The following is a 17,801-nucleotide window of genomic DNA, read 5'->3' as shown; positions in this document are numbered from 1 at the left end:
TTCTGTGGACTGAATTTCTAAATCAATTTTTTCCCTCAAGTCTTGGCTTTCGTTTCTGTAGGTAGAAAGCAGACTATGCCTGTGGAATAAGTAGCTTCTTTTCTTCTTGGTTTGTTTGATATCAGAGCCCAATGTCAAGGGTGTTGTACATAGTAAACTAATGAATACTGTGTTTTTATCTTTTTTTTTTCAATACTGGGGTTTGAACTCAAGGCTTCGAGCTTACAAGGCAGGCACTCTATCACTTGAGCCAAGCCTCCAGCCCATGTTTTTATCTTTTTTAAAGAGCAAGATCCTCTCCTCTGCCTAGTGCCTGAAAATTGGTCTTCCATGATAGTGACTGCCTTATTCTGAATTTGGGACAAAGACTGACTTCTTGTCTTTTTCTTTTCAGCACCGTAGATGAATATTCACCACAAAGGAAGGTAGGCAGACCCTTCTGTATCTGAAATGGGGTGATTCTGTTTGGAGACCTTGCCTTGCCTGCCTTGGCATTTCTTCACAATTAAAGTGAATGTTGCCTCAAGCACAGCAGGGTGAGGTGGGGAAACCTAGGGTACAGCTTCCTGCACATTTCTGCCTTGCTGCAGTTTCCCTGTGATTGCACAGATCTGATTTCACTTGTGCTCTTGACTTTATGATAGTGTGCCTATTTCATGGTACATTTTGGAGTCTCAGAGTTGTCCCCAGACTGGTAAAATTTTGAATTTTAAAATATTCATGTAAAAAAAAAATCTACATATGAATCTTGACCCCAAGAGAGGAAGTCTTATAAGGAGATGTTTTATACTCTCAGCATGATAGAGAGATGGTAGCAAGTATGATATGTTCCCATTTAACTTGATGGAGGCAGGGGCAGGTGGGGGGGTGGTTGTTACAGAAGGAGATGTCAGTCAGTCAGAAGTTTCACAGAAGGAGGGGAATCATAATGAACAATGTACCTGTTTCCTTTAAGAAAGTCACTGAACCATAGCAGGAGTATGAAATGATCTCACAAAATTGCTTCTGTGAAAATTGTAAAAGGCAGAAGGTCGGATTATTATGCCTGTAATGGAGGCTTATGTTGGGAAGGGGAAACAGTGTCTTTCCTAGGAGAATTATCTGTGGATGTTTGTCACAGCCAGATGTGGAAATGTGGGAGTGTTCTCTAACCAGTCACAGGCAACAGTCCCAAGGGCTTTTTGCCTGCTACTGACTTTGGCCAAAGCCCATAGTATTGCTCAGAATCTTCCACCTCCACATTCGTTAATTGTGGCAACTCCCTTTTTATTTCTCTAAGATTGGATGGGTGAATTTCATAGTAAAAAAAAATTGACTGACTCTTTTGGAACATGTAAACATTTCTGATTTTTCTAAAGGGTAGGAATACATTCATTCATTGTTCTCTTTCTTCCTTCTCACAGAATAAAGCCCTTTTCCATCAATTCAGTCTTAAGGAGAACTGGCTCCAGCATAGAGGAACTGTGGCTGAAACAGAGGAAAGTGAGTAAGATTTTAAGCAAGGGTTGGGGTTGGTGGAATTGTAGTTTGTTGCTAGCCTGCATTTAACTGTCATTTCTTATCATGATATACCTTTGACAAGCATGTTAACATTGAATAAAATGGTTTTCCTTTTCTTGCTTTGAGTGTTACAGTTGACAAAGATCATATAATACCATCCCAAGGACCAAGACAGTTTTTAATTTGGGAATCAAGGAAAGGAAAGTGTTCAAAGAGCCTCCTTGCATTCCTGGGCAGAGGTGCACAGTGCAGGGGAAACAGTGGAAACACAGCCTTTTCCTCTGAACCTTCCCCCTGGTCCTGTCACTGCATTTCCCGTGACTAAGTAGAAAAGCAACCAAAGTCAAGATACAGGGTTTTGGTGAAGTCATTCTCTAAGATTTATTGAAGAAAACCTTGGGAAAAAATCATGAAAAGGAGGGTGTTGTAGAAATTTCTCCAAGGCCAGGCTGTGTCACACACTCAGTCAGTGCTCCTTAGCTGATCTTGACTTCCTATGCAGAGGGTCAATCATTCAGTTCATTACAAAGGACTTTTTAGCACACTGAAGGTGTTTGCTGCTTTTCTGTGTGAATGTTTTATAGCAGAACCTAAATGGCAGCAGTGGTTTCTTCCTGCTTGGATAAAGGTTGGGTCAAGTACAAAGTCAGGAAACACTGAATTTGGACATCCATGCTAATGTGACTATGAGAAACTTGTTTAACTCACCTTTCTCCATGTCTGAGAAATTGAAGTAGTGTAGACGTTTAATATTTCCTCAGCTTTTTGAACATTAAAAAAAAATGTCACAAGCTTGCCTATTATCTGCTGTTTGTGTATAATGCCGCTCACAGATGGGGTTTTCTTGTATCATATTAAGTGTCATCTGCCCCAAGTGAAAGAGTAAATGAAAATTTACCTTACCTGCTAATTTGTTAATTGTCATTCTTCCTTGCCCATTTGTCTTATAATTTAATCGTACAGTTTTCCAATCTGAGCTTCAAAAAGGCTAAGTATTTAAAGGCTCCAGCCTCTTTTTGTTCATCAGTTTCTTAAGCAATCTATAAACTTACCGTACATTTAGTGTTTTGTAAACCAGATCTTTGCTTTTCTTAAAAATTCCATTTTTCTATGCAAGGAAGAAAACCTTTCTCACCTAAGTTTGCTGACAAAATATGAAACAATTATTTGTTAGAAAAAGAAAAAAGCTATTGTTTTAGTGCTGCACCAAACCAAACAGAGTCTTCAAGTGTCTCCTGGTTGTGTTTACTTTGAGGCTCTGTACCTGTCAACTGATGCTTGGGCTTTTGCCTCATTTGCATTCCTATGAAAATATTCCTGGATTTATTTTTGTGGTGCCATTTAAATTGCAAATAAAATTTCTCTAAGAGCTGCTTCCCCCTCCCTTTTATTTTTTTTTTTACAATATGGAAGAGTATTCTTACTCTAAAGAAGCTAGTGTTTTACATATTCATAATAGCTGATGTGGCAGTGTGATAGTGACATCCGTTGCTATTAAAACAGTTTCTGCTATGCAAATCATAAAAAAATTTACCCTGATAGTGATAATTATTAGCACTAGAGACAATAAGAAGGAAATTAAAAAGGTTAAAAAGGTAACCTCCATCTGGAAACTAAGCTCACCCCCACTTTGATGAGGGCAGGGTAGAGGAATCATTCTTAAATGACTTAGAAAAGCTGCACACAAAACCTAAGACAGATGACACATTTTCAGATAAGCTTATGAGAATTCTAGTAGCAAATGCACTGTTCTTGATTGGGCCACTGAGACCACCCCGAAATGGAGTATAAAATAATAATTTATGAGTTAGACATTTTAATATGCTGCTTTGGGAGAGCTCAGCAACTCTCAAAGAAAGGATTCAGAAGTACAGTCTGCATAGCATGTTTTCCACTGTCAGACAGTTTCTGCCATGAGTGCACACTGGTGTGACATGGAGGTCCCTTGCAGTGTGGGAAGCCTAACTACTTCTCCCAGCTGGTCACTAAGCTTTGTCATGTCGGTGTCTTCAGTTTGCAAGCACATGTTTGTAGGTGTGTACCAGTTTGTCATGTGCATGGTAAGTGTGTACATCTAGTTGTACATGCTTTATGCTGAAGAGAACAGAGGTTGACCCTTGATTTGGAAAAGTCTGCACCTCATGACCACAGTTATATTTACGAACAATTCTTTTGACTTGTGCAGTTTTTTGCCATGTGTATATAACGGAGCACTCCTATGTCAGTGTGAAGGCAAAAGTTTCCAGTACCGCTCAGGAGATCCTGAAGGTTGTAGCTGAAAAGATTCAGCATGCAGAGGAAGATCTTGTGCTGGTGACCATCACGTTCTCTGGGGGTAAGTTATTTTCTGTCCTTGAATATTAATCTTTCACTGGATCTCCTCCAAAGGCAGACAGTTGACATTTTTGTAGAGTAAACCTGCCGCTCATCCCTTCTGGGCCCACAGCTGGATGACCACAGTAACAATAAGAGGTTGCCTACCAGAGGTGTTTCCATGACAACAGTAGGGTACCATTGAATACTAAATTTCCTCCCCAAGTACTGAATAGAGAGGCACACCAGTGTTTTGAAATGCAATATAAAGCTTTTTGTATTTTGTACTTTAGATAAGCCTTCCATTTTCATATTTAAATTAACTTAAGAAATTGCTAAAGGATGAAATTACCACAGTTTAAAAAAAAAGAGAAAGAACTGGTCATATTGCTTACTGACAATTTAATATGTAGACTCCCTGTTGGAAGAAAGGAAACTACAAAAAGCCAAAGCTCGCAAGGCTGTGTTCCCTCAGGTGGACGTGGGGAGTGAGCCCTGGTGACAGATTCTCCCTCTGTTGGACTTTATTCATCCTCAGAGAAAGGTTTATTGTCTGTTTTGAATAAGATCACACAGATTACAAGCTGACACTATTGATCTATGCAGCCTGAACAGACCCTTTCGTTTTCACTGAAGCTGTCAGTTCTCAATGTTGCCGGTCTCCTTTTGGACTTACAATCTTTATTTAATATCTCATTAACCCTGAGGAAAATACAAAGAAAGTGACTGAGCATCAGTAGTTGAGAAATGGGAGTACTATGTGAACTAATCAACCAGAGTGGGGGCAGGAGGGGGTGGGGAGCAGATAGATGGCGTTTCTCCTTTGTTACCATTCTACATATAGGGGGAGATGAATCCCAGAATATATGTGACACCAAAGTATTATGGAGCAAAATATTGCTCCTATTGCATTATTGCCCACTTGTATACAGCCTTCCCGTAGGCACAATGAAGGAGTCTCTCCTTTCCTAGAACTCTCATTGTACATTCTATCAATATGTAATCTAGGTCTGGGGTGTAGCTCAGTGGTAGACTACATGCCTAGTATGTATGAGGCCCTGGGTTCAATCTCCAGCAACCCCACTCCACCCCAAATTGTCTAGGAAAAAAGAGCAAGAACTTAAGAAACGTGGACCCCATGGATTTTAATCAGAGAGTGGTGGAATTTTTAAAAATGTATTTCACATATTTCAGATAAATATGATAGAGGTATATTTAATTTTTGAGAAGAGCAGAAATATTAAATGACTTTACACAATATTAAGTTAAATCAAAACCAACATTTGCCTCTAAAGATAGTACCACTGCAGAAAGTGCTACTGCCTCATTTCCATTTAGACTGAAAGTACTGGAGAAGGAAGGCCTTCAAGTGAATTTTGCATAACTGAGACCTGTGTCCCTTGGGAGCTGACTTCAGTCAGCAAGGGGCCATGAGAATCTGGCAACTAATGAGTGGCTCTTTTACTACCCAATATCTGTTTGATGGCTGTGAAGTCCCATTTTCACATTCTATTATATTCATCAGGGTGGGCAGTGGTGTCCTAATGGGTCATTACTAGAAATATCAGCTTATCTCTTCATTTATGCCACAGACTTGGAAATATGCCATCATTTCCTTTCCATTAAGTGCCGTGTGTGTGTGTGTGTGTGTGTGTGTGTGTGTGTGTGTGTGTGTGTGTGTGTAGAACCTTTCTTATTATTCTCCAAGCAATAATGTTTTAATTCAGAAAAAAATCAGAGCTTAATATATTCCTTGCTCTAGTTACATGATTTTTCACCAATAATGTTTTACTGCTTCTTCAGAAAAAAAAAAATGACAATGAGATCTGGGTTTTAGTGGGGGCTTTTTTGTTGTTTTTATCTTTATTCACTTTTCATTTTGCCCAAAAAAAAAAAAAAAAATTTTAAGGTGTTGGAAATATTTTAGGTTTTGTGGATTTTGTTATTCTCATAGCTTTAGTGGTTTTCTAGCAATTTTTGTTCCCAGAGCAGGCATATGTCAGAACAATAAACACTTATTCAGAGGTTAAAATTCAGTTTTAATCTGTTATTGTATGGTAATAAACTTAAAAGGACTTCAGAATTCAGCTATTGTGGAATCATTTACTACCCATGTCAGTAGCCTACATTATAGTACTGTTGATCTTAATAATGCTGGGCCATGAAGAATACATTAGATTATCATTTATGTACTTGGTATCAAGCAGAAATGTTCAGGAAAATATTTGGCATTTCAACTGATTATGTTTATCTAGAAAGAAATATGTGGAACACTGCACGTCCCAATCATGCTGAATAACTTGATAACTACAGGAGAACTGACTGTGTCACAGTCATTACTTTTGTCTCTTCTTATGTGCATTTGGGGGTTTGGAAGAGGACATTTTTTCTATGAAGAAAGATATTGTGTTATTAGAGGGCTCCACCTGTGGTAGATAAAAAACCCAAAGGATAGGAACAATTTACAATAAAGGAAATAAAATAGAACAGGAGTATGTGGAAAGTATTCAGCCTCACTAGTAATCAAGAAATACAAAGTAAACTGGGAATCATTCTTTTGGTTCTAGCAAAGCAAAATTACCAAAAGTAATAACCAGTGTTGGTCAGTGTATAAACTTTATCGCTGGTTTTAGGAAAATATATTGATTTATTTTTTATTAAAATGAGAAAGCAGTGTGACAGTTTGTATCAAAAACTTTAAAATATTCACTCACTTTGACCCAGTAATTTCAGTACTGGGAATCTATCTTCAGAAAAATCATCAGTAAGCAGACAAGGATTTATGCACAGAGATTTTGACTTCAACAATATATATAATAGTGGCTGCATTAATAAAACCCATTTATCAAGTGTCTGTTATGTGCCAGGCCCTGTTCTAGTATGTAACATATATCATGCCATTTAATTTATATAACCCCTCCAAAAAAGATGAAAACCATTAAATGTTTAACAGTAGAGAAATGATTAAATGATGGTATAATGGGCTGTTACATAACCAATTAAACATGACATATATAAATAATTTTGATAAGTGGGTAAGTGCTTATAATGAAATCAGAAACTACATATGGGATCATTGCAAATGTATCTGTGTGGATAATATGAATGTATGTGTATGTGTATAATAATAATTGTGAGTTATATGTGTGTGTGTGGTTATTTTGGAGAGAGAGAGGATTATGAGTAAATTTTACCTTCATCCTTAAACTGTTCTTATAACATTATAAGGAAGAAGGTCAAGAGGGGGTCCCCTCTATGCATACTGAGGGGTGATGTCCCCAACACCCCTGGTATTGTAAAGTATCCAGAGCTGAGTTCATTTATTTTAGATCTCAGTTATTATCCTTCTAAATATTTTTTGGGGGCAAGCTTCACTCTTTCCATTTATTGCATAACCCTACTTGTATTTCTAATTACTCCTTTTTTTTTTTTTTTTAAATAAAGAAAAGCATGAACTTCAGCCAAATGATTTGGCCATTTCCAAATCCCTTGAGGCCTCAAGTCGGATATATGTCTACCGGAAAGATCTGGCCGACACTTTGGTAAGGACCTTTAGCCTTGTGCTTGAAACACGAAAATGTCAGGCTCAGTGCGTATTTGCATATGCTTTATAATAAATATATTAAACTCTTTTCCCCCCTTGCAGATAGCACAACTTTTGCAAAGCAAAGAGAAGCCCAACCTGAGAATTCTAAACCCTTCCTAAGTGTAACCTTGCTTCTTTCTGATCCTCTAAAATAAGGGATTTGAGACAAATGACTTCCTCCCCATGGAGTTTTAATTCAGTTTCTTCTTTTTTTGGTGGATTTATGGAGATTAGTCTGAGAAATGCATCCAGGGTGGATTTAGGGGGAAAGAGCCTGTCATTCAATTCAGCACATTTGGTGCACTTTGAATGTTCCATTTCCTTGAAGAAAGAGTGGATTACCAGACTTTCCTGTGTGAGGTGGGGTCCCTAACAATGAGATGTCAAATGCCACTGAAAAGTAAGAGTTTGAAGAATGTAGAAGAAAATATCAGTTTGAATGTTTAGAGCATTTATAGCCAACTGGATCTTTTTTGCTATTATTGTGCCTTAATACCTGAATCTTATAATTGCATTCTGAAACATAGGGCACGTCCTGATCCATCATCTAGAAAGAGCAGGCTCTAACAGTGTCACGGAACCATCTAGCATCCTCATCTGCTTAATGGGTGATTTTTCTGGCTGGCTCCTATTGTATATGTAATTGAAGAATCATTTAACATTCCCAGTAGCCAAGTAAGAAAGAGTTTTAGATTTTAAGTCCCACTGTGTTTGTCTTCTGAAGTTCCTGCGTACCCCTTTCATTGCTTGGTAATAAGGAAGAGAAGGAAAGGGAACCATTTACTTTATTTGAGCCTTTTCTGTGCAGGTCACAGGTCAAGGAGCCACACTTCATCCTGCCCTCAAATGCTTACCCCACCACCACCAACAACAACAACTTTGGCTACCATCTCACATGTCCCCTGAGGAATTGATTTAGGTATTTTGTCTCCAGAAGGTTTTATTTAAAATAGAACATTGTTGAGGAAGAAAAAATAACCCATGAATTGCTAGTACCCATCTGTACTTTCACATAAATTAGTCTTCTTAGACATCAGGACTTAGAGCCATCAAGAAATAAGATAGAGAAATATGCACAAGTATCAAAATGCCAAGTAAATCTATCCTTACTGCTTCAAATGATTCATCAGTTATTGGTGTTACTTACTATCTCTTGGTTCTCCCTTTTCCATTTGAGTCTGAGAAACCTTGGTTCCCCCCTCCCCCTACCTCCACACCTAGCATCTGTAAGCTCGTTCATTTAGTCAGCACTTTCTGCACTTCACACTGCATCCTGCACTGGGGATGCAGAGGCAATTTGTACCTGGACCTGCTGTGAAGAGAGTCAGTTCTATGGGAAAGTTCTGTGAAGCTCTGTTGTCAGTAGTTTTGCTTTAGTTAGGAAACCTTTTCATAAATATGAAACTTCTAAAATGTAAATCATTTATTTTTCATACTAGAAGTAAGGATTGCTATTTGACACCTGAAATGTTCTCTTTATCCTACCATGTCATTTATTTCTGCAGAGTCCCATTCTTTTTGTTTTTAAATCATTAATTGTTCAAGTCCAATCCCTCAAATCAAAGAATTCATGTTTTAGTGGAAAAACATCAACTGTTTTGGAACGGAGTGAAATTATTTTTTAGTAACTTTAATAGTGATGATAGATTCAAAGTTATATTGGCATCATAATCATATCATTCCAGATTTTTAAGGAAACATTGTTACCAGCCTCATAGTGATTAAAGGAACCATTTATGTAGGGAAAATAGTTGATACTTAAAATAATCTGCAACAATGGGATATGAATGAAATAGCTTCTGTTTTTTTATTTCATGTGAAATATTTTTTTCACTTTCCGTGAACATTTTAATAAAATCTGTAAATGTGTGTCTGGGATGAGACTTGTTAAACATATTTCCTGTAAAAGCCATGTCTGCCTTTATTGAAGTGCACTGTGACATTTCTTTTGTTTGTTTTTATACTAACCCTGCTGGCACATTAATTCTTACCAGAAGCCAAAGTGATTTCAGGGCTTTCACTTTCATTATGCTGTCTGCCAGAGCAATGTTTTATAATCAGATTTGTGAGTGTGTGTGTGTGAGCTTGTGGGGGGTGAGGGGGAAGGACAGGCTCACTCTGTGAAGTGTCATTGATCACATTCTACTGCTTCCAATCCTAAATTGGCTGTAACTCTCTGAAGGTGAACAGACCAGGGAAAATATTAAGTGCACTCAGAAAAGATTACTTTTCTAATCTGGACATCTAGTGCCTTCCCACCAGCAGCCAATTCACTGTAAAACATTTGGGAATTACTAAAGACCCTTTTGCTTCTGTCTGTTGGTTTAGAACCCGTTTGCAGAAAATGAGGAATCACAGCAAAGGTCGATGAGGATTTTGGGAATGAACACTTGGGATCTTGCTCTGGAATTAATGAATTTTGATTGGAGTTTATTCAACTCAATTCATGAGGTAAGTAGGGAGTGAAGATATAAAAGTACTCAGGCTGTTTTAATTGTGAATTCTTCTTGAAGATACTTATTCATGTGGTGATATAGTTATGCTAAGATACCAGGCTCCAAAGGATATTTGGGGACTTAAAATATATTGAATGTCTGACCCCATCCTAGGGAAATCTGAATATGTGCTCATGCTTTATTTGTTCCTAGTGCAACCATATGCTGGATTTTTATATGTATATAATGTATATGAATATATTTATGGAAATTTGACCTATGGGTATATGAATATATATAGGTGCTCTAATAAGAACACTTTACTTTAACATGAATTTTTCTTCCATGAAGTGTATAGTGGTGATATAAGAACCATATTCATATTTATTATGTATATATGTGTAGAGACATGCAACAACTATTCTTTTACTTAAGAATATTCCATAAATTTTAGACTGTGCTGTAAGACTTCAAATACTTTCTTATAAATTTTGGAGATATTTCAATTTTTTTTTTATGTTCATCAACTTCTCCCTTGAGAACAGGTTATAACATTTGTAAACTATAGATGAGGAAGAAAATGCTATTGACAATTAATGAGGCAATGGCAATGAAAAGGCTCCCAGGAACCAGACTGAAAAATGTTTCAGCCCTCAGTCACCATATGTTGCACTCATTTGCCATGTAGTGAAATTTTTCATCTGAAGTGGCCTTTCCTTCTGAAAGGGAACTTCATGCCCAGCTTAGAGACCTGTTTTTCATATTTTCTCATTTAAAAATGAGAAATTTTTGAATTTGAGCAATTAAGGAACTCATTTAGGCTAAATGACTTGTGTCTTTGGAAATGTGAGCAGCGTGAAATGTGTTGCTGGTTATGTGGTGTAGAATGTGTTGCTTCTGTAAGAAAACACATCCTCATTTAAAAACAAGTATCTTCCATCACTTGTATGGGATGACTCTATATAATAGTTAATGGTCCTGCTTGCATTTGTAAATTGTTGGGCCCTACCCTTGCTCTCAGTTTTCTTTGTTTGTGTTTTGACAATATCTTACATCAGACGTTCTCAAAAAACAGATATCCAAACCAGCATCACCAGTTCCACCTGAGAACCTGTTACAATCACGGATTTTCAAAGCCAGTTACGGTGTTTCTCACCAATAGCCCCAGTTACCTAGAACACTGAGGCAGGAAATTCCTAAGCCCACTTGTTTAAGACCAGCCTGCAAGCTAGGTACCAGTAGCTCACACCTGTAATCTTAGTTCCTTGAGAGGCTGAGGTCAGGAGGATGGAGGTTTGAGGCCAACCCAGGCAAATAATTGGCAAGACCCTATCTCCAAAATAACCAGAGCAAAATGGACTAGAGGTGTGGCTCAAGCAGTAGAGCACTTGCTTAGTGAGCTCATGCTTTGCAAACATGAAACCCTGAATTCACATCCCCTAAATTTCCCAGTCCCCACCAAAACACCCCTTTTTTTTCCAGCCGTTCCACAGACTACTAGTAGTAGATATTAGAGGTGGGTGGGGCCAGCAGTCTGAATTTTATCAGTCCTCCAGTGGTCCTGACTCAAACTAAAATTTGATGACTATTGGTCTGATGTACACCTTAGCAAGTACCAGTACTGCTAGTGTTCATTTTCAATGGAGTCTTTGTATAACAAGTTTGGGATGTTTGGAGCCTCCTTTTTACCCATAATTTAAACTTCAGAATGCCTTAGATTTTTCCTAGAAAGATACCTTCCTCACCATTCTGAAAGTTTATTTCTAATTAATTTTTAAAAAAATTTTTGTACTGGGGGTACATTGTGACATTTACAAAAGTTCTCATAATATATCATAGTTGAATTCACCTCCTCCATCATTCTCCTTTATCCTCCTTCCCCCCATTCCTGGAATAGTTTCAGTAGGTCTCATTTCCCATTTCCATGCATGCGTATGTAAATATTTCCACCATATTCACCTCCTGCACCCTTTCCTGATATCTTCCCCTCTCCCACTGCTACCATCCCCCGCACAGGACCTGTTTTTGAAAAATTATTTTTATGTAAGGATTCTAAGTGAGCATTATTGAGCAGGGTGTTTCTGAAACCAAAGATACATTATTTTGAATTTGATATGATTACTTATTATACGCTCTGTTAAAATATTAATGATAAGAGAGTGGCTACCTGAAGCAGCTCTTAAAAGTGGGCTGAATTTTGAATCATCTTGCCTTTGCACTAAAAATAAACCCTGCCATGGATTTGTTTTCTTTCAGCAAGAGCTGATCTACTTCACATTCAGCAGACAGGGAAATGGGGAGCACACTGTGAACCTCAGCCTTCTACTGCAGAGATGCAATGAAGTCCAGCTCTGGGTGGCCACAGAGATTCTGCTCTGTAGTCAGCTGGGCAAGCGAGTGCAGCTGGTGAAAAAATTCATCAAGATTGCAGCTCAGTAAGTTTCTAATGGAAGAAAGTGCTGATTCTCTCGTCTCCTTGAAAAAAACACATGAGGTTTTTTGCTCTTTGCAATGATAAGAAGGGTTGGGATGTAAAAACTATAATACTGAGTTAAGTGACCAAATGGTTGAAAAGTCCTGTTCTTAAATGTGTAAGTCTTTGCAATTGGAGTATTTGTGTCTCAAAGTAAATGTCAAAATGCCAGACTGAAACATTCTGCTCTATGCTTAGAACTAATGAGCAGGCAGTACCCAGTCCTTCAGTGTGGCTGGCTGAATTACAGTAGGCCATGAAAGTGGCGGAAGATGATGAGGAGGAGTGAGAGTTGTTGAAAATCAGGTGCATCCTGGGATCCTTGACACTCACATGGAAGGAAGCTGTGGGACACTGATGAGCAAAGGAAGACGCAACCAGACCATACACAATCTTGAATTTCAGCTGAGTTGAGGGTGGATAGGATCTTGGGAAAGTCTGGGCAGGAGCCTGATAGGATCAGAGTTGTCCTAAAGGAAGGCTGAAAGTAGAACACAGATGGCCATCCCTGTAGACCAGGAAACTCTGGAAGGAAGTGGGATGTTGCATTACTGGCAAGAGATTGCAGAAGTACCTATCTAGGGTCTGCTGTGACTGGGGTGAATGGGAAGGCTAACAAATAGACCTAACACTTGGGCAGCTTTTATGCTGAATGCTTTTTTTTTTTTGATTTGGCCAGTTTGTTCCAAAATGGGCTGTGAGATTCTTGAAGGTGAGGCTCTTTAGGGTGAAAAGGTTTCTTATGAATACCAGTTAGAGAGAGAAATAGGACATTACTGTTCTAAAGAGTAAAGTGACACCACCCAGCTCTGTTCCCAGTATAAGATTATATCTATCTCCAGGGAAATGAAATATATTCACATCTTCTCCATATAGCTCCATGCTCTTGAATTATTTATAGTACTGGTCTCTATCCTAGCCCATGGGATAGAATGCCAACAGAAACATAAAGTTAAATTCCCCATAATCACACTAGTAGGAATAACCAAGGGAAAACAGTAATTTCCACAATCATGAAGTGTTTTCCCTGCCTAAGGCATCCAATTTGCATATTCATGTTTCCCTCTTCACCACCCCCATCCCCCACCTCTGTGGATGGAGTGGATTTCATTTCCTCACACAAAGACAAAGGAGTAGTTGCTGAACTGGAATGCTGCATGTCAGACAGTCTGTTCGTATCATGGGATGGATGACCCATGGTAATAGAATTCTAGACTGAACGGTAGCTAATATTTGCTCTGTATCTGTTTGTCTTCTTCAGAAATTGTGTCTGTATTAATTTAATTTCTTTAAAAAAATAAAAACATTCAGATAGTGTGTGTGTTTTAAATGAAAAGAAATCTGTATGAACTAGAAAAGTTGTGTATGGGAAACTAAAATTGTGAGAATTATATCAAAGATTTTATACAGATAAGTGATACTGAGTAAAAAAACAAATAGTAAACTTTCTCATCATGAAAAATATAAAACCATTTCCCTAAAAGCTCTTTTCTTCAGCTTCAGCAAATGCTATGTATATGACTTGCTGTATATTAAGCAATCAGATATGGGCAGAATGTAAAAAAGGAAATAGACGTGTACTCTCGCCTGAGGGACCTACTGTCTGGAAGGGATGACAGATGAGTGGGGTCTCCTTCAGGTAGTGTGTAGAGAAAATGGCATTTAAAAGAATGCTGAGATTGTATGTTTGGAAATGTCATAATGAAACCCTTTGCTTTGTACCCCACCAAAAAAAAAAGTGTTCAGTTGAAATTGTAAATGTACCCAAAATAAATTTTAGAGAAGGATCTCCTGAAGCATCAAGAGCACACAAATCTTCTGAAGGGAGAAGGAGCCCAGGTGCTGGAACTTTCTTTTGCATTAGAAACCACTGAGGGGCACCACCCCTCCCACTGAAGGAGGTGAAGGGAGATGAACCTTGGGCTGGCAGGGTCACTTCAGTTTTATTCTGGTGATCACTTTGGTTGAAAGAATGTTTCCTCAATGTGTCCTCCCTCTCCTTTATTCCATAGCTGCAAAGCGCAGAGAAACCTGAATTCTTTCTTTGCTATTGTGATGGGTCTCAACACTGCCTCTGTTAGCCGCCTGTCACAGACCTGGGAGGTAAGCCTTGGGGGACCTGTGTGTGTGTGTGTGTGTGTGTGTGTAAGGGGAAGGGTGTATGTGAAGTGTATGGGGGAAAAGAAAGAAAGGAACATTCCAGGGAAAGCTTTCATTTTAAATGCATTGACTTAGATGGTTTAAATGATACACAGTCATACTCGAGGAAAAATGTCAGAAAGCAATGTGTCCAGGTGGTAGGGAACTTTTCTGGCAAATGGTCTTTAAAATGGTTCTAGAGAAAATTTGTCAAATAATCCCCAGCTGACTCAACCTTCCTTCTGTGAGGCCAGATAGCCTGGTTCCAACTCCACCTGCAGCCGGTCCTTTCATAGTCTGGCCTTATGTAAGGGTGTGTGCGGAAGTGAATGGGTTGACTGTGATGTTCAGGAAGTTACACATCAGGTCTGCTCACTTGCAGGGCTCAGGCAGTGTGTTCACAAGAACGCTTTATAAAATTTGCCAAAGTAAAGAATTTTGTAGGTGGGTAAGTGGCAGGTGGTAGGTAAGTAGGTAGGTATTGGCGGTTACTTCCGTTTGAACTCAGACTTTGTGCCTGGTAGGCATTTGAACCACACCTCTAGTCCTACAATATAGAATAAGTTTCCAGTCTCCTGAATGCTGGCCCTGCTTCCTTGTATGATGAAGGCTGCTGAGCCCACTTGGATTCTGACACATGGACTCTTAGAGTATGTATAGGCTTAACCAGACACAGGCGTCTGACTCTACCTCTCCCATGGCTCTATCCTCTTTCCTTGGGCTTTTGTTCGAACTCCTTTCCCTGCCAACCATACTCTGTGCACCATTTCTCGTCATCTTGCTGTAATCATTGAGCCTTCCTTCTTTGGGCTCCAGCCTGTGTGTGGCTCAGTCAGGTCTCTGTGGCCTTGCTCCACAGTCCTCTCAGATGCAATTCCTGTTACTCCTCATGGCTTCACTCTCTTTCAGTCAGGGACAATCCTTCACAATGCACTGCAGTGACCCAGGGGTCGAGACCAGTGCTCCTTAAAGGGACTCAGAAATGAAAGGCTTGCCTGCTCTGTTAAGCATACAGATGTTCACACACATTCTAAGATTAAAGGAGACAAGTGAAAAATGAAACAACTGATCAGAGCAGAAGGAAAATAAATGGCTAGTAAGAGTCTGCGGGGTGGAGTGGGGGGGTTGTGAAATTTGAATAAAACCTTGAAAGAAACTTGATTTGCAAATGTTGAAAGAATTAATTCAATCAAATCAAATGGCTTTGTCTGCATATGGACTGCCTACCATGTACCAGGCTTAGCACCATGCAGATAAAAAGTGGACACCTTAGAACAGAGTGTGCATGTGATGAAGAAAGTCTTGGACCAAGTCCCCCTAGCCAGGGAGAAACGAGTGGAGGGACTCAGTCTACCTCAGGGTAGCTGAGAAGACTCAAAAGAATCCCTGAGCAATAGAACTTTGGAGGTTAACTTGGAAGTTGCTAAGTATAGAGTGGGCATCCCAGCAGAGTGACCAGATCTCTGGATCTGTTGACTAAATCTAGTCAGGAAAAAAGTCAGTCTGAGATATTGCAGGAAGGCTCATACAGAGACAGAGAGGGCACCAAATCTTTTGGGAAGCAAGTTTATTAAGCAAGCTGGCAGTGACTCAGTAGACTCGAGTCCAAAGGTTAAACCCCGAGAACAAAGGGGGCTTTCCTTATACACTATTTAGAGGAGGTTACAGAAATGGGGGAGGGCGGGTAACAGCTGGTCCCATACATAATAACATGTCATTTCATTGCCTGCTCTAACCTGTGGGGAAAGGTGACCTTTCTCTGGTCTCCAGGTAACATTCCCCAACTCTGCTTTTCCTTTGTTTCACTGTAGCATTCATTAATCTCCCTTCCCCCTCCCTGCCACAGAGAAACTGAATCAGAGGACAACAAAATTTTTGGTAAAGGGCCAAATATTTTTTAGGCCATGTGGACCATAAGGTCTCTATTGCAACTACTTAACTCTGCCATTGTAGTGTAAGATCAGCTATAGTTAATAAATAAATGAATAGCTATGTTAGTATTCCAATAAAACTTTATTTATAAAAGGGAGCATGAGCCAGATTTGACTCATGGCTGGGCTTTAGAGTAAATTAGTTTGACTTTGGACACATTGAGTTTCAGCTGCCACTGGGACATTGCTGTGGGATGACAACAAACCAAGATACATAGTTCAGAAGAATAATAGTCAACATTTTCTTTGTTGTGGTTTTTGCTTGAACTCAGGGCCTACACCTTGAGTCACACCACCAGCCCTTTTTTGTGATGGGCCTTTTTTTTTGAGATAGGGTCTCATGAATTATTTGCCTGGGCTGGCTTCAAATCTCCATCCTTCTAATTTCTGCCTCCATAGTAGCTAGGATTACAGGTATAAGCCTGGTGCCCACCTGATTGTCAACATTTTATCTTATTTAATTAGTCTTCCATTCATTGTGTGTGTGTGTGTGTGTGTTTCTCCAAACATTAAGCTACCTGTTTGCTATGAAAAACTGAGTCCAGATTCAAAATTACCAAATTTAAAAACCTATTTTGAAACAAGAGTTTAATCATTGTGAAAGTTGGCCTCTCTACTTTGATTCAATGTGGAAACAAAATTCCACAAACATCTTCTTGAACCTGTTGTTGTTAATAGCTAGAATTTGTTGAGCATCAGCCATAGACAATATATGTTTGTGAGCTGCCTCTGTGCCTGTAGCTAGAGACACTGAGATCAGAGAGCTTGGAGACAACTCACACTAAACCACACAGCTAGAAAGGGGCAGAGTCAGAACTCACATAGGCTTCAAGGCTAAACTCTCTACGACAGGAAGGTCACTAAGTCAGCGTGAAAGGCATCCAGGTTTTCACTCACTTGTGTGAAAGGCAGGCTGGAACATTCTGGGCCATTTTTCACTGGACCTGAATTTTTATTTTGGAGAATGGCATATGTCCCCATCCTCTGGTTTTTTTCCTGCCCCATATTGATGTTATTAGGCTTTACAGGTTGAGGTTCTTAAGGTTTTGATGGCCCTTTACTATTTATCCCTCTACTGTGAAATATAATCATTTATTTTTATAAAAGACATCAGCCAACGTTATTATTTTCCACTCAGCAAGACTGTTAAGATGAGCACATTCGTCAAAGGTAGGATATGGAGCAAGCTAAGTTTTTATTAAATAACCACCAGCGTGCGGAACGTCTGACAGCCAGATTCCTGAGTCATGGGGCTGTTAAGCTATTTTTAGCAACATTCTTAAGGAATGTCATATTAAGGGAATGATGAAAACTGCCTAATGAGAAGCAATCAGGGGACAGCCCAGTGACAGAGGTATTTATGTTCAGAAACGTAACAGGAGCAAACACGATTTAATGCAAACTCCCTACAGTACCTTTCAAAA

At 39.1% G+C, this 17,801-nt stretch overlaps 1 protein-coding gene across 4 annotated transcripts in view; it reads left to right on the top strand.

Annotated features, from left to right (window-relative positions):
• Positions 1-17,801, top strand: part of Rapgef5 (Rap guanine nucleotide exchange factor 5) — a 229,622-nt gene that overhangs the window by 195,378 nt on the left and 16,443 nt on the right. For all 4 annotated transcript variants that reach the window (XM_074065141.1, XM_074065142.1, XM_074065143.1 and 1 more), the window contains 7 exons: positions 395-425; positions 1,404-1,482; positions 3,686-3,835; positions 7,258-7,355; positions 9,728-9,850; positions 12,091-12,269; positions 14,320-14,410. In XM_074065141.1, coding sequence (XP_073921242.1) covers positions 395-425; positions 1,404-1,482; positions 3,686-3,835; positions 7,258-7,355; positions 9,728-9,850; positions 12,091-12,269; positions 14,320-14,410 — 751 coding nt within the window. The remainder of the gene's footprint in view (positions 1-394; positions 426-1,403; positions 1,483-3,685; positions 3,836-7,257; positions 7,356-9,727; positions 9,851-12,090; positions 12,270-14,319; positions 14,411-17,801) is intronic.

Source organism: Castor canadensis, chromosome 2 (genome assembly GCF_047511655.1).
Source record: "Castor canadensis chromosome 2, mCasCan1.hap1v2, whole genome shotgun sequence".
In the NCBI taxonomy this organism is placed as follows: Eukaryota; Metazoa; Chordata; class Mammalia; order Rodentia; family Castoridae; genus Castor; species Castor canadensis.
The sequence above is the reverse complement of the archived record's forward strand: the minus strand, read 5'-3'. Positions and strand labels throughout refer to the sequence as shown.